The following is a 23,954-nucleotide window of genomic DNA, read 5'->3' on the forward strand; positions in this document are numbered from 1 at the left end:
GCCATATTCACACTGGTAACACAAAGGCAGCAACAGCTTTGCAGGGATCTCTGGGAAGTGTTTACGAAGAACTGAGCCTCACAACAGATGACAAAAGGCAGGGATATTTCTTCCACTGTGCTCCAAGGGTTGGTTGATCTTCGAGGAAAATCCTCTGCTAAACAAATACTGAGGGGCACAGAAACAGTCAGCATATGACTGTGGACAGCAGCTCAGGCTACTTTACAGGATTGAAGCTAGACAAAGCATGTTTGTTCCTCAGGGTCTGTGAACACAGGCAAAATTAAATTCCACGTCTGATTTTGGGAGCACATCACTGACTTATTATTTATTAGAAATAGACACTCAGACGTGACAAAGAAGGAGCTTCACCTTAACTCTGAAGCAGGGAAAGCTGACAGCATTCTTGCTGGCTGAAGCACTTCGGAGGAGGGGCATCAACTCCCTCCACACTACCTGCCCTACCATTGCCAATATTTTGTTACTACGGCAGAATAATATTAGGACATCAGTGAGGAAAATAAACTCTGTTATGATGGATGTGCATTTAGTCAGCAACGTGCTACAACAAACTTGACCTTTATCAGGACTATATTTCACTGACTGGTTTTTTGGGACCTCACCCCATTTATTTTGTTCTGTCTACAGCCTCTGCAATTTCCAACTGATAACTTTCACCACCTTTCCCAGTGGAAGCACACTGCAAATAAAAATATTTTGGCATGCAAGGTCATGGGACAGAGCCCTTTCTGTGGTCCTTCACAGCAACAGAAAGGGGTATTGGAATAAATACTCCCAGAAGAGCTGCAGATGAGTTGTCCCAATGTGAAACAGCCTGGCACAGCCCAGCAGAGTTTCTGCAGTCTCAGGTTCAGGTTTGCAGAGCAACGTGACTCATTTTTCTTCTCTGAATAGGAACTGTACTGCTAGCCTTATGTTTTTACACGGTACCAAACCTGTTACATGTTCTTCACCGCTCCCGGGGCCATTCATGTTTATCATGTTTCCAGGATTTCATTAATAAACAAAAGGAAGATGGGCTTATGCCTCTGATTGAACTACTTTGCATTTTAATAGGAAATAATAAACTGACCCACGTGGACTCTAACCACAATTGAAAGTTGCACCCATACCAGCTGTTTCTATTTTCAAACCAGTGCTTTACACCTTGTAATGATAGCAGACAGCAGTGACTTCCAATAGCATCTTTTTCATCCTTCATTTTATTGAGCCTACCCAAGAGAGAAGCATGAAACATACCTGATTAGGGCTTTTATTTCTACTTCCCAAGAGGGGAATTAAATGCTCACCTAGAATCAGACCTCTGTGGTCTGGAGAGCAGCATCCATTCAGTTTCAGAGAGCTACACCATTAATCCAAAGTGGAAATGGGAAAGTGCAATTGTAGCTCTGCTGATGAGTTTATCGAGGTTAGCTACTAAGCAAGGGAAGGCCAGTATGAGAGGCATGGCCCAAGGCCCTGCTTTATGAGACTGCAATATTAGAAACTGGGAAAATGAGAATGCTTGATGAAAAGTGGAGCCTCCAAATACACTTTAGCTACAGAAAAGCAGCACTTTTTCTCCCTTCCCTTTCCAAAAAGGTCTTCCAAAGGGAAAAGAAGCAGGCAGGTATCCTAGCTGCCACTGTTCTGTCACTGTTTATCTCCCTAGAATAACATTTGCCACCACTTCCCTACTCATGCATCTCCTTTGCATCTCCAACGATGGACATTGGGCTTTTCTCTATGGCAGCACAATGGAGCCAGAGTGGTTCCCTGTGGCATTACTGCAGCAGAGCTGGAAGCTGCCATGAGCAGAACACCACCCTCATCAGGTTTTGAAAGGCCAGAGGGAAGATTATCACTCAGGGGAGCTCATACACAGGAGAAGCCAGTAAAGAAAAATTAAACCTTAATATTCTGCAAAGAATAAGGACATTGTTTTTGAAAATGTTAGTAAGGCAAGGCACGAGAAAAATGTATTTAAAAGTCAGCCACTGGCACATCAGGAGTCAATCATGCTGGGCAGCAAAATATTCAGAAAAAATATAAGATGAATATAAATATAGCTTACATGTTTGAAAGTAAACATTAACTGCTTTTCACATGCTTTATGGCAACTTCAGTCCTGTGCAGCTGTAGCCACAGCACTTGGAGAAAAAGCAAAACATCTCATTGTTTCAAACAAACATGAGCAGTTTCATGTGACAAACTCCAAGCATAAAATCAAAAAAATATTCCTAAAACTCCCACATTATACTGCTAGTAAACTAGAATTTCATAGCAAAAGTGAATAAACAATAGCTTTTGAGGCTGGAGAAATTACCATCATGGTGATATCTAATCTCTCCCCAGAAGTCAAGAATTATGACTAAACCCTTCCAACACAGATATAGCCTGAAATTCTATGTCAGAAGTATGTCCAATTGCATTTGGCAATCCTTAGCCAAGAGAGAGGCTGACTATAATTGGATGAATATTTGAAGTGCTTCATTATTCATGTAGGAAGGCTAGGTAAAAAGTGTTTTGTAGTCCCAAGACACTGGAGGGTGTGTGTTATTGGGTAATAACCAATTAGGAATGTTGACAGCGCTCTGCCTTTGGGATCACCCTGGCCAACAAAGCACCTGGGTGTATGTTGTGCAAAGGCACACACCTACTGCCTACTGCTCAGTTTATTTAAGCTAGGCTTTCACCAAAGGAAATGGAGGACACCCCAAAGGATGTGTGTTTGACAGCTCAGTTACAATCAGAAATAGTGCTTCTTCATTGTTCCGTCTTCCAAAAATACACCTTTTTTCAATAGTATTTCTGAATTACTGATGCTACTGGTTATTGAAAACAAATTCCAGTTCTTCTGTTTTACAGCTTATAATCTAACAAAAGAGCAATATTCTTACTATTTCCAATAAGGAAACACTGACAGAAAAAGATCAGCTTCTACCCCTGTAATCTGGTAAAAAACTCCACTGTGCTGCTATAAATCCTTCAAACTCAGAACAACAGAAATCAATGATTTTCCTTTCATGCTAGTCTAAGAAAAACATATGAATCATTAGTACAGGCATGCAAAAGATTTTTAAAACTTTAGCATTTAAAAACTAAGAATCCTGACTCTTGCTCACAAGAACAAGAAATTCAACACCAATTCAGTTAATGATAAAGCAGTTCAACCCTATCTCTACTTCCCACAACAAGGGTAGAATGTACTGATGGTACAAACACTGATTTTTATTTGCTCCTTTATTTTCTTTATCATTATAAGGAAAAAAAAAAAACAACCTGCAAATTTACATTATTATTGAGAGCAAAGAAATTACTGTACAAGCTGCTCAACAGGACTTTATACCACAAAAGAAACGCTCAAAACTTTTCCTGAAAGATTTGCTTGTTTCAAATATGCAAAATTCAATATGTTATAAGGAGGAACATATCAGTTTTTCTGCAGCTCTCATTTTCTGGCTTGTATCATATTTAGCCTGTCCTGTGGCACTGAGAGTACTGCAGCATTTTCTCTGAAATCCCCCGAATGCCCCCTCACCCTCTCCCCCATGTATCACCAAGATGATGATGTTTTGATGAAGCATCAAGCACAGGCCCTCGAGATAATGGATTCAATGGGATACACTTAAAAGATCATTTTTCTCTTTTGTATTGACTGCTTGCACTGCTCTAAGACAGGAAGGGCTTTCATTTTTTATGTAAGCTGCAAAACCCCGAGGGTCCTCTAAACTGTTTAAGAGGGATCAATTTTCAAATGGGTAGAAGGGGCCCAGCAGACCGTCACGGTTTGGAGCGCCTTCTTCCCCTCGGATCACCAACAAGTTCAGGCAAACCAAAAACCATCTCCCAGCTGAGCCACTCCAGCATGGCAGAGCTTCCCACTGTTTGGGATTTGTGGTTAGCACTCGAACAGAGCTATAATTTAGAGCATGCATGGAACAAAATAGGAAAAAAAGTTTCACAGAACCAAAATAATCACAGGGGCTGACGCAGATAGACAGCATTAGAGCTGCTAAGCAAAGCAGTGTTTGGCATAGTGTAGGGGCAGGAAACCATTGCCCCATGACACGCGTTTAATGCAGTGACATTGTTGCAATTACACCCAGGCAACCTAACAAAACAAATTTATTGTACGGCACACAATATTTCCAATTCAACATTGCAACATTTATTTTTAAATTACAGAACAAAGAACAACTTTTGGGGTGTGGAAGGACATAATCCATCACTTGCTCTTAAGTGACACACTTATGGCAAATGCTGTATATTTTAACTTTCTATGCCACAATAAGCAACTACAAGCAATTTCTTAGGCAAGGAATGCAAAGGTTTTGGGTGTGGTTCTGTGAGATACTGCTTATCCCTCCATCTCCCTCTGTGTCAGCAGGGAGCCAAAGGCAAGCCACATGTTGCTGCACTGGGACTTCAATCACTCCTGTTTTACATGTGTCACACAGCTTGTGACAGCCTTTCACCTGCAACACGCCTCATGTGGAAAGAGTTTTTATCGTTTAAATATGGCCTGAACAATAACTTAAAACACAATTTTTAATTAAAAGTAATGGGATGTTAATAGGTCAGTTAAAGAACAATTATGTCTACCATTTGATCGACAGGCTTCTCACATTTTATCAAGAAAACCCCATTGCAGTCTAGGAGATAGAATTTATCTTTCTAAATTGCTGAACTGCGGAAACATACCCCATTGCATTTGACATTGCTTTTTGCAACTATCTTATCTTCTGAACAAAACCCTTTCATCTTCCTGTCACTCTCCCCCTTTACCTCTTTTAATCCTTTGCAAACAGAAAGGTTTTGATTCACAGAAACTGAATTGCCAGTGTTGCTCTCCATCACCGAATGCCTGTTCTGCAAAATGCAGCATGAAGAAATTGCAAAGATAGGTCTTCAGTAATTAGCTTGGGTACCAGACATGGCACTGCTGAGTTTGCTGGAAGCAGGAAAAACGAGTCCAGGTGGAGCATTGTGCTATATTGCTTTGAGCACCTGAGCTACCCAAGTGTCTACACACACAGTGCTGCACAGTGGAAAGACTGGATAGGAAAGTGACTGTGAGCCCACTGCTTTCCTAAAGGCACGTCCCTGCAAAGCAATCCACAAGTAGCAGCTACATGCTCAGCTTAAATGCTTTCAAACAGTTGCAGAAGCCCGTTGGTTCTCAGAAGCAGGCAGAAAGTGACTTGAAAGTGCCTGGAAAAGTGCCCACATTTGCTGCAGACAGCTGCAACTGTGCTGGAAGAGTCCTTCAGACTCAAGCTAATGTACACATCAGGGCTAGAAAAAATTTATTTGATTACCAATTTAAAGACTCAGTGAAAGAAATCAATGTGAATGAGTCTCAGAGACATCCCTGAACTGACGTCACTAAGAGCAAAAACAGTATCTGAGATATCCTTAACATATGCTGGCTGCTTACCTACTCTAAGATAGCTCACTATTAACACAAGCCAGAAGACCATACATGTGTGAGAGGAAAAGGACAAGAAAGCAGACAATGTGCTTTGATCTGGTCAGGTGAAGATCAGTTGTGACCTATGTGAGCTCTGACTCCTTCCAACAGAGACAGAAAAGTGTGTATGAAAAAGAAATGAAGACAAAGCAACGAGGGACTTTAGTTGACAGAAGTAGGGTCAATGCTCAGAGCAGAACAGGGACAGGAAAAAAGATACTGAAAGGCAAGAGTCAGAGACATCAACATCTTGCAAGGTGTAGACAAAGGCAAAAAAAAGGTTGAGAACAAAAGACAAAAGGAGAATAAATCTTGCCAGATGACACTTGTCTGGTTATGATATTTGAATAAACTGCAGACTGGTTAAGTTAGAGGAAAAGTTCACATAACAGGAACTTGTGATATTCCTTTGGCCAGCACAGCATTTGTGCCTTACTTGCATCAAAATGACTGCAAATAACCATTGAGTCCTGAGCAGTTTTCACCATTTCCTATGCAACCTCTGCAAATACATCCCCAAATGGCAAGCATACTTGCATACATGAAACCCAGCCAGAAGGTTGATCATCACCAGAAAGAAGTAAGCCAGAAGTTGGAATCTATATCCTAAAGCTTCAAACACACCCAAGAGGTGGCCGGGTGTTGACGGCAAAACTGGAAGCCAAATATATTTGCTTCTGCAATTATGTATGTACTAGATGCCAATTTGCTTAGCAACTACATTGCAATTTATGAAAGACCCATGAAGTACAAACAGTTTATGCGGGAGCAGAATGAGAACCTTGTGCTAACACACACTTTGCCATCAGGAACCTCTGTAAGTACAGCAAAAGGCAAAACAAACCACTGAACCTCATGACTATGATTCAAACCTGGGCCCTATCAGAAGTGACCAATAAGCAGAATACTTCAGTGCCACCTCAGTTTCTAATGGGATTTTTTCCTATTAGGTCAGTGAGACCTAGAGACTCAGAATATTGTTTTATCTTCCCAGGCCAGGCAGAGTGAGAAATACTGCTTGGGTGCCTTCGGTCTAGCTTATGATACCATGCTATTGGGCAGAAAAATACAAAAGTTGTAAGGTTCCCATCCACAATTTTCCATCCAAGGATTCCAAGCAGCCGTTGCAGTCAAATGATTTCTCAAAGCACAGACCCTTAAACTAGTTATTGACAACCTCCCTTCTGCTGGACTTACAGGCTGATTCAACCCCTACAAACCCACACAAGCCAACTGGCAAAGGAATCTCTACACTGATTACATGGCTATGGATTTTCTTCTTTCCCCTCAAGAAAAAAAATGATTGTTACTTCTGAGGATTACTAGCCTCAGAAATAAGGAGCTGAAGTCTTTAGCTATCTAAGATTCCTGAATGTAGACATTTATTTCTCTGAACATACTTCCTTACACACTGTCATAGACAGGCAGCCAGAACAAGCATGTAATGAATCCCTGTAGCATCAACTCTGCACATCTACTTTCCCTGGCTCTGCATACGTGCAAAGAGCTCTCCAACAATCCACTATCTTGATTTTACTGTCATTTTACAGATTTGAGTGCAAAAGCACTGAACAAATAAAGGACACTGCTTTTTTCCCTCCAAGTAAATACACATAAGCCCACTTTTACTGGCATTTCGAACAGGAAAACAGACATCAGTTTTGTGGCCCCTTTCAGTGATGACTCACCACCAGTTCCTGACCACATGATGTGAGAACCTGCTAATCTGATGGTGCTATTTCTTTCACCAGTCACCTGCCACAAGCAACAGCATCAACTTGCTGACCTTGCAAGTTAAACATATTACAGGACTACAATTTGAAAAATATTTACTTCTACTGAGGCAACAGTGATGACTGACCTGTGGTGATCATTAATTGAGGCAAAACGAGGTCAATATATACCCTAAATTCAATATACATACCTAGAGCTACAATTAATCTTGGTTCAGCCAGGACCAGAAAATACCCCTTAGAGCTCTTTATTGACAGATGTGTGTTAAAGAGAGATCTCTTTAAAATATCAGTTGTGTAAATTCTCTGAATTTCTTTAGGTAGGCATAAAGTATAGTATCATTCACAGTTCTGTTTCCATTTTCTTTCCAAATCTGTATATGTGGTCACTCTAACCAACACAACTGCACTGCCTGACTCTGTTGAGTCTGGTCCTCATGAACCAACAGTTAATTTTTTTATTAATACATGCTACTGATGATACCAACACCATCAACCTCTATCTCAGTTACAGGATCTATAAATATTTATGCTTAGAGATAGTAATCTTTTACACTTTCAATCATCATCCCAAAGTACTCTACAAATTGGTTTTTTGTTAACCTTGGTAGGAAGCAAGTGAAGCTCAAAGTTAAATCAGTTATCTATTTTTTTGTTAACCTTGGTAGGAAGCAAGTGAAGCTCAAAGTTAAATCAGTTATCCTGGGTCACAGAACAGGTCAGTGAGAGTCAATGTATTTCCCTATCTCAAGCCCTCACTTTTCCTTGCCACAAGACCATGCAGCAATCAAATGATGAAATATAAAAGGTGAATAACGAGATGACTAAGACAGGATAGATAACAAAGATTGAACAGACCCTCTGCCAACTTCTTCTGCCTATTTCCCTCCTGCCAGGAATGTTACAAAAAGTTAAAAAGCTGAACCATTCATGCTAATAGTCCTGGACCTGGACCATTCATGCTAATAGAGCAGATAAAGCTGGTTACAGAAATACTGAAAACTTTCACAGAAGCTTGCCATTGATGTTGTTGTTCTAGAAAAGATACAGATAGAGATGGACCTCTCAGGAAGATAAATCTAAATAAGGAGAGTGGAAAGAAAGATGCAGTAACACCCACTCTCTCAATATTTCCTTAAAAAACCCAAATCACCAAATGCTTATTAGTTAGAAAATGTTGTATTTCTTCAAGTTTAGCATAACTTAAGAGTAGTCTGAGAGGTGCTTTCCAAGGTGAGCAGGAAAATTGTGACAGGGTTGCTTTCATGAAGGTGTTACAGAGGGAGGCCTATGCCAAGTGCAGACCACCCTCACCTCAGCAGGTCTCCTACCAAGACAGAAGTCTCCAGCATGGTGCTTCAATTTGCAGGAGCTTGAACAAAGGGCCGTGTAAGTTTGTTTTAGACCTGGGGACTGATAACAGAAACCGCCAGAGCTCTGATACAGGCAAGCATTTCTGCCTGATTCACAGCATGTCCTTGGAAGTCTACCTACAAAACTTGTGAAGGATAAGTCTTTCTTCCAAACTGTCAAAAAAGGCCAAGGACAGTCTGGGCATTCTCCTAAGTAATTCTGTGCTCTTGATGCAAAATAAACCCTTACCAATTAAAAAAAAAAAAAAAAGTCAGTGTCCTAACTGGATCCAAGTGTGTGAAATTTAATTTCCCTGAGGGCTGTGAGTGAGGATTGGGTAAGAAAACTGGGACACGAATGGATTGGTTCATATGAAAACCTGAAATAGCCCTGGGCAGAAATATGGAAGGATTGTGAAATACTGTATAAGAAGAATCCATCTTCATATGCAGGGAGTAACTCAAGATGGGAGATGTAGCAAGACAGACACTCCAAAAAGTTCTACAAAGTTATATACAAGGTTTTAAGTGATTTTTTTCCCATTCTGTGGTGGGAATATAGGATGTGGCAATCCAATGTCATGGTGTTATGCAAATATTTGTACCAGATGACTTGGACAGAACTAATTAAAAGTTCAAATGCTTTGAACATACGAGATAGACAACACTGCTGATATCGCTGATATCAGAGATATCAGACAGCTGATGCTTGTATGATCAAAGTTCTACATCTTCCCATTCAGCTCCGATATTCAGTTGAGGTTGTCTTAGCCTGGTAGACAATAACTTTTGGTAGATGCCATGCAGACAGCATTAAGGCTGATAGATATAGGAATGCCAACTCCCAATCAATCCTGCTACAAGATGGCAATGCACTGGAAGGAAAGTAGGCTGCTTGGGTTGAAGTATCAGACCTAACCAACAAGTGCTTCCTCTCCTCACAATAGTAAATCCTAACACCTCAACCTGTTCTCCTCAAACTTTTTGGTGACCACCAGGAACAATGGCACTGCATTAATGTGCCTGAGCTCTTAGGGGAGAAAGGCTCCTTTAGCAGACCCTCATCTTGGATCCTCCTTTCCTGGATTTTTTTTTTTCCTGAGCAGTGGGAAAAAAACTATTAAAAAAAAAAATCTTTATTTTCAAAAACCAAGCAATTAAAAAAGATTTTGTACACCAAAGTCTTAAACCAAAGGTTGTACAATCTGTGCAGGGCTGAATGCACCAAGGTCTACAGCCTCAGTGGAGAGAGCTACATTGAAGGACACCTGCTCCCTCCTCAGACTTTAATAGAAAATTGCTATTTATTTCAGCAGAGAGATCTCATATTGGGTCTTCTTCGTAAACAGGCTGATTCAAACTTAGGCTTCTTCCTGAAGCCTAAGTCTGGCAAATTGTATTATTGAGCTTCATGAGACCATGTTTGAGGCATGGTCTTACTGGTTTCTTGGGAGAACCTGAAGCCTGTTGATGAGCTAAAGTATTCATAGGGGATTTTCCTTGTGGAAACAATAGGTCCTCCCTAGTCTGGATTACAACTGGGCTCTTTGAAATTATATGATACTAGATTTTTAAATCAACTTTGAGGGCTTTTTAAAGCATTATTTTAGCTTCAGAATTTATAATTCTAGGATTACTCAATTCAAACCATCTATTAGATAAGCTGCTTGTCTGTCGGATTGCTTCACCAAGTCAGCTTTTGCCCAAAACACAGATCGGTTCTCATTCTTTGGCTTCTTCAAGCACAAGAGTATTTGAGAGAAACCCACAATTGTCTTTCCAAAGCAAAGGGCAGGGATCCAGCAACAGTAGCAAGATACTTTTACAGTCACACCAAGGTTTCTTTGGAGGAATGAATAGGTAGGTATCTGTCAGTAGGCATTTTACATGTCAAGGCACAAACCAGGTTGGGGAACCTAACAGAAGAATTATGGAAAATGATCCCTTCAAGCTACAAGTCTTTACCTGATATCATTTAAGGAACTATTTTTTAAAGTACTCTTTCCAATTCCTACTCTGCTGTCCAGGAAGAAGAAAACAGCGAGGTACAAGATGGGGTGCTATTGACTCCAAAAGGAGAAGGAAGAGTACACTTGCTCCAAAGCAGAGACTGCGCTATCAGAATAGGTCTCCCTCACACCAGCAAGTCAGAGTGACTCCAGAGCTACTGGTTTGAGTATCACCCTTTCAATCTCACAAAGAAAGATGACTCTGGTACCTGGCCCACAGATGAAAGGTTCATTTTAGGCTTCTGGCCCTTAGAATACATGTAATACGAGTCAGAAACCTAATGACTTTCATGTCTCAACCTGTTACATGCTGGAGCCTGCAACCGATGCCTTGACTCATCCCTGGAGCAGTGCTCTTTCAGGCAAGATAATCAAGACCTTATTTTTCATAGACAATTTTTCATATAACAGTAAGAATCAGGAGGTTTCAACTGGCCCAAAAATATCTATGAGACCTTCCTTAGTTTTGATATCATTCACACATATGATATTGGCAGGAAAAGAAACATATAAGCAATGTTGACAAAAACCTTGTGCTAAAGTTGAGTAATGAAGTTATAGTCTAGCCAGGTATGAAACTGACCAGGTCAGGCTTCAAGAAACAATTTGTCCAGATATTACTGGATAATTTTTACCTAGCACTCACTCTATATAAATATGTACAGATACATATACACACATATATACATCCCAACCCTTCACTGGAAAAAAGCCTCATGGCAAAATCTCAGACAAAACCCAAACAACTATATCATGATTACCGGCATAATGCTTCATGCCATTGTCTTGACATTCAAACTAGTATAATAATTACTCTTTTGAAGCTGCTAATGTTAAAAAAAATCTCTCAAGTTCTGGAAGTGGCTGGGAATTCCAGGTTCTAACAGCTACACTGGAAATATTCACTCATCAAGAGGTTCAAAAGACACTGTCAGAACTGAAACACAAACACGTCAGAACGACTTGAAACAGAATGACTATAATTCAGAATTTGGGTTTTCTTTAAATTATGTTTGAAGAGCTTTTAAAATGTTTAATTTATTAAACTGGCTTTGATACTACAGGCATAGCTTTCACTTTCAAGTGCTACAATGGCTCAATTGAGCATTGAATACATTAAGCTTAAATTCCACTGCCACCAGACACATTTTTGAATGACATTTTAGTGTTTCTTCACTTGTAGTAATATACTCTCTCTGTGAATTTGACATGAAAACAGAAACATCAGCCTCTTATTCTGCATATACAAGAGTGTCAGACACCATCACTGCTCCAACTACCAAAAAACCCACAAAGCAATCACAACTACTAGGAGCTGAACACAAAAGGCTTCTAAAAAAAACCCCAGAAGAACAGATTTGGTTCTCGAAGAACAGTTCAAGTTTTCCCAGACGTTACTTGAATCTCTCCTGGCAGACCCAGGCTTTGCATGGCTTCTTTTCTTCCCCTCTGCCGGGCCTTCCTTGAGGAGGCTGTGACAAGAAAGGCCATGTGCCTCGCTGTGTGTACGGCTCTCTTCCTGCAGCCCTGTCGGGAGCACTGCCTCAGCCCACCTAACACTATCAGCTGATGGCGCAGAGGCAGCAGCATCCAGTAAAACCCAGGCTTTGAATGAAGTCACATCCCATCAAGTGGGCTTTGTGCCCTTTGAAAAGGCAGGTTAGAGCTGTGAGACCAAGAAACTGAAAATCTCCCCCCTCAGACCGGAGAGAACACAATGGGCACGCTGCCTGCCCTCTAGAGCAGGATTGGGCGGTGAAGGGCAAGGTATAGATTGGTACTGTGGACACAATGGTTTCCTGCTGTCTCATAACCAACTCTCAGAGTTACAGTACCACTACACTGCCTGTCTGCCAGCACCACCAGGTAATGACCACACACACTGCTAAATGCACTCTAGATTTCTTAGATGCACTCTTGTTTTAGCTACTCTACAGGCACGTTGGCTCACACATGCAGCAGTTCTCTGACTGCTTAATACCAGTGAGCTACCAGAGTCACAAATACCTCATTCAAAAGGTACATGAGAGTTAACAGCCTAATTATTTTAAAAGTTCTAAGATTCTATAAAAAGTATTCAGTTAATACTGTCCTGTAGTTTATTTCATTCAACTTTGCCTCAAGTGACACATGTGAGATGGTGTGTTGACAGCACAGGAGAGCAGTTACTGTTCCAAAAGAAACAAAACAAATACTCCAACACCCCCACCTTTGGGATTAAATGCAGTATCACTAGTTTTTGAATGTAACAAACCACAGCATGGTGCTTTGGCATAAACCCAGAATCCTAGGTAGTAGAAAGTATGTGCTCTTTTCTCTCAGCTTTTTTTTAGTACACACACATCAGGATTTGCAGAAGCGCCATTTGTCAGAAACACAGTGGAGCAGGGAAAGAAAAGTAAGTCTCTAACTGCCTACTAACAAAGAAAGCTAATTTAATTTTGAAACAAAAGGAGCTAAATTCATCATTCTGAGACAGCCCCAGGACGTCCAAGCACGAAAAGGAAGAAAAAGGAGTTTGCCAAAGACATGCAGAAGAAGCTTTTTAAAGTTACCTGGAATCGGGATATTTTGTAAGCGTGGCCAAGCTGCTGGTATACATGTGCCCACCCACATCAATGTGAACTGGTGCGTTGGACTTTGTGAGCTGTGCTGGAGTGGGGATGCCTTGATTGTTCAATGGAGATGCAGGGGATCTAGTGATCAGAGGTCTTGACATATTGGGCCGACTGTCCTGTGAAAAGATAGACCTGCGTTAATGATCTCCTTAAAAATCTTACAGAAAACCCCAGTCTTGACTCAATAGGACTGTCTCATAGACTCAGACTATAACTTTTATCTTAGTAAAGCACAGACAAATATTTGGCAGTTTTTCAAACGAATCCAGCTCTGAGAGTTTGAAATGGCTACATTTTAAATAAGTGGGGCAAAACGCACTGATAAAATCCACAAAGAAGAAATCACGTTCAAAACCAAGTTTTTCCTGAACACTATTCACGACAGAAAATCCATACCAACAAAAAGGATCATTCTCATTTTTAAGAGCTGATGAAAGCACTGACAGAAATCGATACAGACAAAAAGACTGAGAACAATATTTCCCCTAACTGAGACGACCCCAGGTAGAGTTTCTGTTCCTTCCCAAGCCCTCCGTCACTGCCGTACCACCAGAACAGGAATACAAACCCTCAACTCCTCCATCCTGCACACTCTTCTCTTGAACTCCCAATTCACATAGCACAGGAACAGAAGCAGAAACACCTGGACTGGTCAACTGCTCATGGGCTGCAGACCACTGGACATCGACAGCCTTTGAGAAAGACATTTTCCATTTAAAAGTTATACGTATGGCGCCAGCTGCCCCCGCATAGGCTGCAGGTCCGAGCGGCTCCCCGGGGCCGGCGGGCGCGGAGCGGAGCCGACGCTCCGCGGACGGGAGCGGCTCTCGGCGGCGGCGGGAGCGCCGCGCAGCGCAGCGAGCAGCGGCCGCCTGCGCGCCGCGGGTGGGGCAGGGCAGGGCAGGGCAGGGCAAGGCGCTGAGCCGGAGCCAGGAAGGCAGGCGGCAGGCAAAGTTGGGGATTAAAATAGAAATGCGTTCAAGAGCGGTTTTGGGACAGCCCCGCTTTCGACTGAAGGACAGCTCCACGCAGGGTGGAATCTTATAGGGATGCCCTGAGAACTAAAAGCCCTTGCAAATGACCGAGTTTTACATTTAAAAGGTAAGCAAAGCAGCGAGAAGTCAGATACGCTTCATCACAAAACTCCCTTTGTTCTTTCAACACCGTCTTTCAGCTGCACAAAGTAATGGATTCCTTGTAAACATCTCCTGGGAGCCAGGCAGCAAACCTCAGCAAAGCGGAGCGCGGCCAGCACAGGGAGTTACGGGGAGCTCGGACCAGCAAAGTCCGCCGCCGCCAAAACCAGCGTTCCTCCATTTTTCATGGCTGTTAAAGGACTCAAATCATAATGGCAACGTGAGCCAGGTAATCGTCTGGCTGAAATGATTTACAGGCCAACGTTGCACAATAAATCAGAGTAATATGTAACAAAAGACATCTATAAACCACAAGGTACTTAACAAATTTTCCTTCATACGCAAAAGCAAGCTTCGGTCTAATTCTGATAAAAACTAAGGGAATGAAGAAAAACGTCTAGTTTAGATGTTGGGGGGGGGGGGGGGTTGGGTGGGGAGGGAAAGGCTGGGTTTCTTCTCTTTCTTTATAAGCAGAAGTTAATATAAATCTGCAGAAATACCAGGCTTAATCACTACAATTGCTGGAGGAGGTGCCTGCAGCGCAAAGAAGACAAGTCCAGACAAAATAAGGTACACACGCTATGCAAAACTAATGTCTGCTATAAATGCTATGTGGTACAACCACCACCCAAGATGTTACTGATCTGCAGAGCGGTATTTAGCAAAATAATGAAGAAAAAATTTAAAACAACAACTACAAAGGTGAAAGTAAGAAATCAAGGTCTGATAAAACCTATGTGTGGGGGGAGCAGGGGTTGGACGATTAGCAGGAGGAAAGCAGCAGGTCTGATGAACACATTTCAGTGCTCAAAAGCAGACAATTTGGCAAAAATAAAGATAAAATTATCAATGAAAGTTGAGACCAAAATGAAAAATATATTCTGTAACTTGTACAAGACGGACACCAGCATGTCCCTTCATAGGATCCTCTCTGGCAGAAAAAACATAGCTCTCTTGCAATTTAGCACAGTGCAGCACCACCGAGTCTGTCACAGTTTTTCAATTGGACACATTCTCCTGTATGCCCTGCCTGGGGCTGCTCCAGAGAAAATGAACAGATTTGCAGGGTTAATATTGTAGTTAGGCAGGAACCTCATTCAGCATAGCTGTGATAGTACTGGCTGCACAAAACAGTAGAAGAATGTGTGGTATAAACATCACTGCCAGGATGGGAGATAGGTTGGAGGACCGTGGGCATTTTAAAAGGCAAAAGAACCCACAAAGCATAAGAAAAGGAAACCAGTTTCCAAACCCAATTCATAACCAAGCTGCCATTTACACAGTTTACCTACTAAAACTCCCAAGAAATAAAAATGCTTTATAGTAAAACCTTTTACTCTTTTATTTCACCCTCCTCTTTTTCAAGATTTCCTCTTCAAGTTACCTGTGTTTATGTGTCTCATGAAACAAAGTCCTTCTTCTCAGTGGCTGATATTAAGCACAATAATGCTAATCTTGCTCAGCCCACATAGCACATTTCCCTGCATAAAAACAGTTCAGTAGCATTTTGGAGGCACTTTGAAATTAGAAAATTGTATTTCTATTGCAGTTGCCTCAGCGAAAGTAAAGCAAAAATGTGATTCAGAGGAGCAGGTTGTTAAAAAATCCCCCCCTTTTTTTTTTAATGTGGCACAACTCAATTGCACTGTCAGAGTACAGAAGATCACCATTCACTGGGTACAGCATTTAACAGATCAGAGTTATATAACTGCATTAGTTAAATCACTGTATTGTTCAGCCATGGAAAGGATAACACCAGGGCAAACAGTCTCTGAAGAAATACATGGGTTGCATTGGATTATTGCAAACATGGAAGTGAACAAGCTTTGGTAAAAAGTAATTAAAACAAGGCACTGCTGGTGAGCTAAGCTTCCACCACCTAATGTGATTACAAACACAATTCCTTAGCAAGAATTACAGGTGGAGAGAAAGAAACTAAACTCAACAGGCTCCAGCAAGCTATCTGGAACAGATGATAACAAAAATAATCAAAAAGCTCTTCAGAAGCCTTTCTTGGTATCAGGCAGGTGAGACATGAACACAGGATGGTTCAGAGCTCAACCATAGTTATTCCCACAGGAGATCATAGAGGTTGTGTCTGCCTTGGGAACTGCATCAGCTTTGCTCATGAGTGGGGCACAGAGCATGGCCACCACTTGCACTGGCTGGATGGGCAGTGACCCTCCTGACCTGTCAACAGTCTGACCCCTCATAGCTTTCGTCCTCAAACATTTTATTATTTACCTAAAAAAAACCCAAAAATAAGAACAGAAAATACAGTTTTATAACAGTTCCATGAACTAAAATACTTCAAATACCCTGTAAAGCATTAATCATTATTAATATCCAGATGATTCCCTCCTGCCTCCAACAACTTTTCATAAAAATTAGTTGCTGCTTTCACTCAGAATGAGTGTATGACTGAAATTATGTTATCAAAAGTGCCAAAATCTATGTGCTAGGCAGGCTAAAGGCAATTAGGTCGTCTAAAACTTTTCCGTTTTGAATTAGCACACAAAAGCACTGCTCTTAGAGTAGTTTGGGGCTCCTCCACTTCCTTGTTGATATTTGAAGGAGTCTTTCCACAACAAGCAGCTCATAGGCACAAGTTTTTACAGTATATCTGAACCTGCTTCACATTTTCTGCTCTAGGCAAGCCCTCCTGTAGGCTCAAAAAAAGCAAAAGCAGCCCTACCTTAACTGCTCCTCCTGGGATTCACAAAAATCCATATAATTTAAGAAGCCTTCCTACCTAGGGGCCAAGTATCATGGAGAAGAGCTTACAAATCCCTTCTCCTGTCCCTGCCTTTTCTTCTATACCATCTTCTCCTCAACTCCACTCAAAAACATTGCTAAAGAATAAGCCTTTATAACTAGGTTTAAAAAAACCACAGTAGCTGCCGGGCTGAGATGTGCACTCATGCAACTGATTACCAAACGACAATAAAATAGGAACCATGTCAGTGTTCTGGTAGCAAGTGGAAGGAATAGGAGGTATCTGAAGAACATGAGTCATTACAATGTGCTAAGCGTACAAAAATCACAAAGATGGAAGGCTTAATCCTCCTCTCAAAATATTAGCACAGGTGTCCTAAGTGTTATTTACACTCTGTGGTCTTGAGTAAAGTCATCCTGGTTCCCTTCTTAAGACAGAAACCTTGACAAAAACCATGCCACTACAAGACAAGCCAAGCTTAGGCACAGAAGGACTGGCATTCAAGTACAAACTGTCAGCTTGACTCACTGGACTGTGAGGATCATTTTAGTTTGCAGGTCAAGACACTGCTGGCTGGAATTATTTTAGCCAATGTCTTCCCTGTAAGCCAGCACAGCTCAACCAGAAGTGCAGATGCTACTCAGTAGCATATATATTCCCTGTCAAAGCCCCAGCAATTATTACTGCTGAGAAACTCAGTTACACATTTCTAACACCCTTGGATTTTTTGGGTGAGGTGAGGGCAAGCTTGTCTTATATGTTCTAGACATTAGAACAAATAATCATGCAGTAGTTTATTCTGAAGTATCGAATCAGTCTGTGTTCATTATCTTTTTTTCACAACAGAGAGACATGAGACAGATGTTTCTCCTCACAAAAGCTTGGTGCTCAGGAACAACTGGAAACAGCAGTTAACACATCCACATCAGCCACCTCCAGCACAAGAGTCTGAACACACATATCCCACTGTATGGGGAATGAATCTAAAAGCAAACAAACTTCAGAAGTTAGCATCAAATCCCTTCTCCTCCAGTACAGCGCAGAAGTCACTCAAGTGTCAGGGACATCTGTCTGCCTGCACTCTAAAATAAACAGCAGGCTGATGCTCCGGGGTGCTTGTGGGATGGGGGAAAGTGCTGCTCAAGAACCTCATCCAAACCAGGAACATTAGGACTGCTCTTGGATTTGCTCCTCCACAATTGTCCCCATTTTGAAGATGCACTTTTTCAAAACAAACATTTCATTAAAGATTAAAAAAAATAATCATGATCAGGTCTCACCACAATTCTTAGACAAGTACCCCCCCACTTTTTTGAATTCAGCAAAAAGAGTTGCCACAACAAAGAGGCTGGAGAAAGCATTTATTCAACATAAACAATATCAGTATAGTACAAACATCACATCTGGAAGGTGTAGCAAGCAGGCAGAGATACAAAGCTACGTGTCCAAGAAACTCAGCAGCTTATCCTGCTGAAAGGGGAAAATGCCCCTCTGGGTACCTCTATGGGCTAGTGATGTCCTTGCACCATTCTCTAGCTGTAGCTCTGGTATTCGGCATCCACAGATGACACCAAACTGTGCTGGCCCCTCAGACAGAGCCCTGTAAGGTGGTCAAAGATGACCATGTGCACCACACAGAGCATGCAAACTGCATTTTGATCTCAAGGTGTGCATGCCATCATGGTGCTTTCTCTTCACCTTCATTCTGAAGAGCCCAGAAGCACAAAGAAATTGCTCAAAACTTTGTCAAAAAGTCTTTGCATGTAAGCACATCCATCCTTTTCTTCTGCTTCTTCACCCTGACACCAATGGTCGGTAGCTCCCTGAGGACATGGATGGGCTTTACTGCTGCCACTGGGTCTGCAAAACAAAAAAATAGCCCATTGTTTTCCCAGCAAAAATATGCCAGTTGCACTGTCATGTTTTGCCTTTCATCAATATAATACAACTGCCCTTTCTCTCATAGCTGCAAGGTTTAGGATTGCTGACTCTGAACATTAGGAATTACGTTTATAAGGCAGAACTCCAGAACAATTGTGTTTGAGCATCACATGAAAAACAGACCCAAAACACAATCAGCTGCAATTCAATGCCACAGTAAGCTAAGACACCAGGTCCTCTGAGACTCAGTAGTAGTACTAGATTTATTATTCTAAATCTCTAAAGCTTCACTTTAAACCCTGAATATCTGTCAATATACAACAGAAGGTCAAATTATCATATGCAAGACTGTCAAACACAATGGGGAGCTTGAGAAGCAGGAAGGTTTTTTGGATATGCTGAGCCACCGAACTGCAGAAGATCTACTATGCCAAGCAGCTGCTCACTCCTCACACCACAAGTGCCATGCTTGGGGCACTCAGTATTATTTGCAGAAATACATGCAGCAATGCGTTTTAGAAAGGTGGGTGTCACAAGGCCACCTGAGAGAGGGGACAGAGATACACAGAAGGGTCCCTCATAGCCAGAGTGTCGAGTATAGTTCATCATGAAACAAAAACCTTAGCTGAAACTCTTTCCTGAAGGTGTCAGGAACAGCATTGGGCTGTCCTCTCTGTATCCTGAAATAGTCCAAATGCAGATCAAGCCTAACAGGAGATAAAGCACCTCTGGTCACACCAGAGTGGTGCAGCAGTGGTGACTGGAGCACTTACCTGAGGGGACAATTTTAACTGGTACATTCTCCTTGTCCCAGAGTCACCGGCCCTGGAGTGGAGCGCTGATCTGGCCCCTCAAGACAAGGGTCCCTTGCAGCACATCCCAGATTCTGGCTGCTTTCAGCCTTCTCCTCCTTGAGATGCTGGCACAGCAGAGCATGTACGCATGCTAAGTGCTGCAAGCACTGGAGAGATGTGGTGGCATTCTCTTGGTAAAATGAGCCTTGCTGGGATTTCAGAGCTCACCAGGACCTAGAATAAATGACACAGGTGCAGAGAACCAAATGCAAGGCAAGGGGCTGAAGGAAGAGAGGTATTTGTGCTGAATGTAGAAAGTTGTCTACCTGGAGATGCAGGACAGCTAAAAACCACCCTTGGACAAGAGCTTGGAGGAACCTTGATAATTCCAGAGCCCAGGAGCCAAGTCTATAGCACACAACTAGCTTGAGCAGAACAGCTCTAACCACACTTTCATCAGAAACTTGTCATTGAGCCCTTAAGAAAAATCTTTAAGTGAAGAAAAATAATTCATGGAAAATGGCAGAGGTCAAATGAGGGCCTGTGCTCACACCAGTACAGCAGTAAAGGCGAGTCCAAAATCCTGGCGAAGTTTACAGAGACAGGATGTATCTTCTTAAGTGCTTATAAAGTTATCTGAAAACCTCCCTAAGACTCAAAACTGCAGACAAAAGTTTAATGCCTCCCTCAAAATAATTTATAAGAGTGCACTCTTCACAGAAGATTAACTCAGCCCCTTGCTTGTCTGGGTGAGTAGTGCTGAGGTCAGCCCAAATGTTGTAATTTATTACATCCCTTTTCTCCTGCACTGCCTCCCCATTTCTTCCTTGGGTCAGGCACAACCCTTCTGCTGGGGGTGGATGATGTGCACACTTGCTGTGCTTCGGTCAAGCAAGTGGCAAACATGGCCAGCACAGAATCTGACTGAAGGACTGAAGCCCCTAACACAAGCAGGATCTTTGGAATACATCCAACCTACTGTATTATTAAAAAAAACACAAACAAATGAAACTTGGAGGTCCAGCCCAGATTCACTACCCCCAAACACAAACACATTGTCTTTCACTTCTACAGCCTTTAGAGGTGCCGATTCAATTCTCACTCAGCAAAAGCGTCCATTTCATTTACAAGCAAAACCGGATTTGAAAGCTGCTCCCAGTTAGTGCACAGCACACCACTGCCCACCTGACACTGTAATGACAGGGTGTTCACCCCAGGATGCAGCAGGCAAAAACATCCCCTAACCATGCTGGAGGACACAGTGTTTAGATGCAGGAGGACATGGGACCAAAGGTAACAGACTTGCCATGACGCTGCTAAGGGTATCCTATGATACCCAGATAGGCAGACTGCACAGCTGGCATTTCAGGCCACTTGCTCCACCAAGGGCTTGTCTGTTCTGCACCAGCATCAACTCAAATCAGCAATGAAACCAAGTTAGGAGTGACCAAATTAAAGTGTAACTCCCCAGCCTGAGCTGGACATAATCAGTTAAAAGTATTCTTCTTTATTCTCACTTGCAAGAGAAGACAAGTATCCCACCAGATACTGCAGAAACAAGCCAGTAAGCACAAAGTGCTCCCTCATCTGAACACAGAATGACTGCAGTCATTGTGGACACTTTAAAAAAATTAAAATAAAAAAAAAAAGGACACACTATTAAAAGCTGAGCAGTCCCTGGGAAAGGCTTCCAGGTCTGAAGAGCCTTCAGCAGCCTGGCAGCCCTGCCCACAACACTACAGCTTGATACTAAAGTCTTTGCTTCTGCTGCCCTGAGGACAGTTTCATTTACTTTCCTTTAAACCTGGAAAATAGGTTGCTTTTCTTCTTGTACCTCTATCAAACCTCAGGTAGCAGAGAAAATGTGAATTTACTTGTACTTTATAGGAAAGCAAGCACACACAAAGGGAGTTTCACCTTTTGCAAAGGGCAGAGATGACAGATTACTTCCCCACCATACAAGGCTTCACTCATTCCAGTGAGAAGCATAGATCCAAATATCTTGGACCACTTCATCCCTGCTGCAAGAGGTTTGGCATGCCAGCTACTTTGCAGATAGCATACCTAAATGCTCTGGGGCTCCATTCAGAGTCTACACCTCCTCCCTGAAAGAGGCAGCCACTCAGTCAGCTCTCCCCAGTCCCAGCGAATAGCCCAGCACAGAGAAGTCATCAGCTCCCACTGCCTCTGTGAGGGATGCAGCATCTGCCAGCTCATCTCCTGCACCAGTGAAGGCAGGAATGTGACAGCCATCTTCACCACACATACACGGGGTTTGGCCAGGAACAGCTATGGGAAGGAACAGGAGAACTCTGAACACTGGAATCTATCTTTCAACTGTTCACAAGCAGATTACTTGTAGATTGAGATTTATTAAAAATGTAATTTTTAGTCAGACTTTTCACTCAAGTGCTGTTGCCTTTTATCCACTTCTAGCAGGCACTCTACACATATTTTGCAAGTCTTCATATATGGATAAGGAAAAAACAACAACAAACACTCCCTCCTGAGTTTAGAAGGAAAGGATTTCTCTCTGCCAGAACCATGCTGGTAGATTTGAATGCAAAGTCAAACAAATCCTTACAAATGGTGTCAAGATTTGAGTGGGAAAGAAACCAAGTGGTTACATTCTTCTTGGACCAAACTTGTAATCTGTCCAATAATCTTCTGGTGAGAAGTAACACTAAAAAACAAACATTGTTAAAATCTGTTTTGTTTGCAAGGTAAGATCCTATCAGCGGTACATGAATAAAGATTAATGTCTTGAATTGCAGTTGTATCTGAAGATTTCAAAGACTCATAAAAGTGTAGACTTCAGTGGGATAACTGGAAGATTGTCATGAATTGTCAGAATTTGAGAAATGGGTTTATCTTCCTTAGATTTGACTCACAAACTGAACAGAAAGCCTGTACTGCATTATTTGAAGTCAGTTTACACTCCAGTTTGAATAGCACCTGCCCTTGGGTATGTTCCAGAAGAACATCTACCTTTCCACAAAGGGAGACTAACACCCATTGTAAAACTTCCAGAGGCACATTAGATGTCTGTTCTCCCCCCAGCAATTTCACCCTTAGAAGTAGAAGGAACGCTGCCAGTTACAGCCTGTGCTGAGGAAACACGAGTTATAATTTTACCCTGGGAAAATTGCTGAACTGGGAGCTTCTGGTGTGGCATAGGTCTTGCCTTCGCAATCCAATGGTTCTTTTGATTCAGAGAGGCTTTGAAAGGGTGGTGATGAAAAACATAGCCTCTCCCTTTGAATCAGCCAGCTGCCTGCTTTCCTTTGCACTTTTAAATTTGGCTTATTAATCTGCCTAGGAGGGGAAAGAAATAACACTGACCCATCTAGAGAAGATATCTACTTCAGACTGAACATGAAAACAATAAAACACCCTCACTTGTGGACTATCTGAAGAGTTTTGTATCTAGAATCACCTTTATGATGCTTAAGAAAAATACAAGAAAGTCTTTATTAGGTATCCTGGCCATATGAAGAGGAAAAAGGTAAGGGACAAAACAGAAGTATCTGATAAAACCACTTCTTTGATATGTTGTAAGACACAAGAGCTCTAAGCACTCACCAGATGTTTCTTGAAGCAGCCAGTAATAAAATATTTCCAGCTGGAATTGCAATTTTGAAGACATTGAGTCCATTTGGTAATTAAGGCAGTAGCCAGTAAAACAGACAGCTTCATCTATATCCTGACTGCAGGAAAAAGGCATGAAAGTGCTTTGAAGCCACACATTTGTAAATATCTAATTCATGATAAAGATGTAAACAGAACCACAATTTCGAAAGTCACAGCTCAGTCTTGTAGAGAATTAGAAAGAAGGCGTGAAATTGTAATATTAAATTATACATTCCTAACTCTAGGATCAATGAAACACCAAACAAAAAACCCTGACCTGCAGGACCCCTGTGTCACTCAGTTTTCTTTCTTTCTTTCTCATCTATTCCCCTTCCAACAAGTCTCTGAAGTTGAACTTAGCAAAGCAATGTCCCAGTCTCACCAAAATGATAATTTATCAAAACCCCACTAGAAGGACAGAGACTGCCAAGAGGGAGAGGAGTGCAAGGAAAGGGTAAGAGTTGCACTTACTGAGGCTTTTTGGAAGTTCTTGTCAAGATGGACTGCAATAGGGAGCATGGTTCCGCCTCTCCCATGCATTTCCAGGGCTAGCTGGGAATTTTTCCTCTCCTCTTGTAACTCCCATTAAAATTATCAGCCTACAGATTTCAT

General features: G+C 41.9%; 1 protein-coding gene across 8 annotated transcripts in view; it reads right to left on the reverse strand.

Moving 5' to 3' along the window:
• Window positions 1-23,954, reverse strand: part of KCTD1 (potassium channel tetramerization domain containing 1) — a 100,609-nt gene that overhangs the window by 21,149 nt on the left and 55,506 nt on the right. For 6 of the 8 annotated variants that reach the window (XM_021551601.4, XM_021551598.3, XM_021551596.4 and 3 more), the window contains exon 2: window positions 13,123-13,301. In XM_021551601.4, coding sequence (XP_021407276.2) covers window positions 13,123-13,286 — 164 coding nt within the window. In that variant the 5' untranslated portion in view covers window positions 13,287-13,301. Of the gene's footprint in view, window positions 1-13,122; window positions 13,302-13,753; window positions 14,713-18,735; window positions 19,809-23,954 lie in introns of those variants that run through there. The other 2 variants (XM_021551599.4, XM_021551597.4) reach the window with 2 other exon arrangements.

Source organism: Lonchura striata, chromosome 2 (assembly GCF_050655825.1).
Source record: "Lonchura striata isolate lonStrDom1 chromosome 2, ASM5065582v1, whole genome shotgun sequence".
Classification (NCBI taxonomy): domain Eukaryota; kingdom Metazoa; phylum Chordata; class Aves; order Passeriformes; family Estrildidae; genus Lonchura; species Lonchura striata.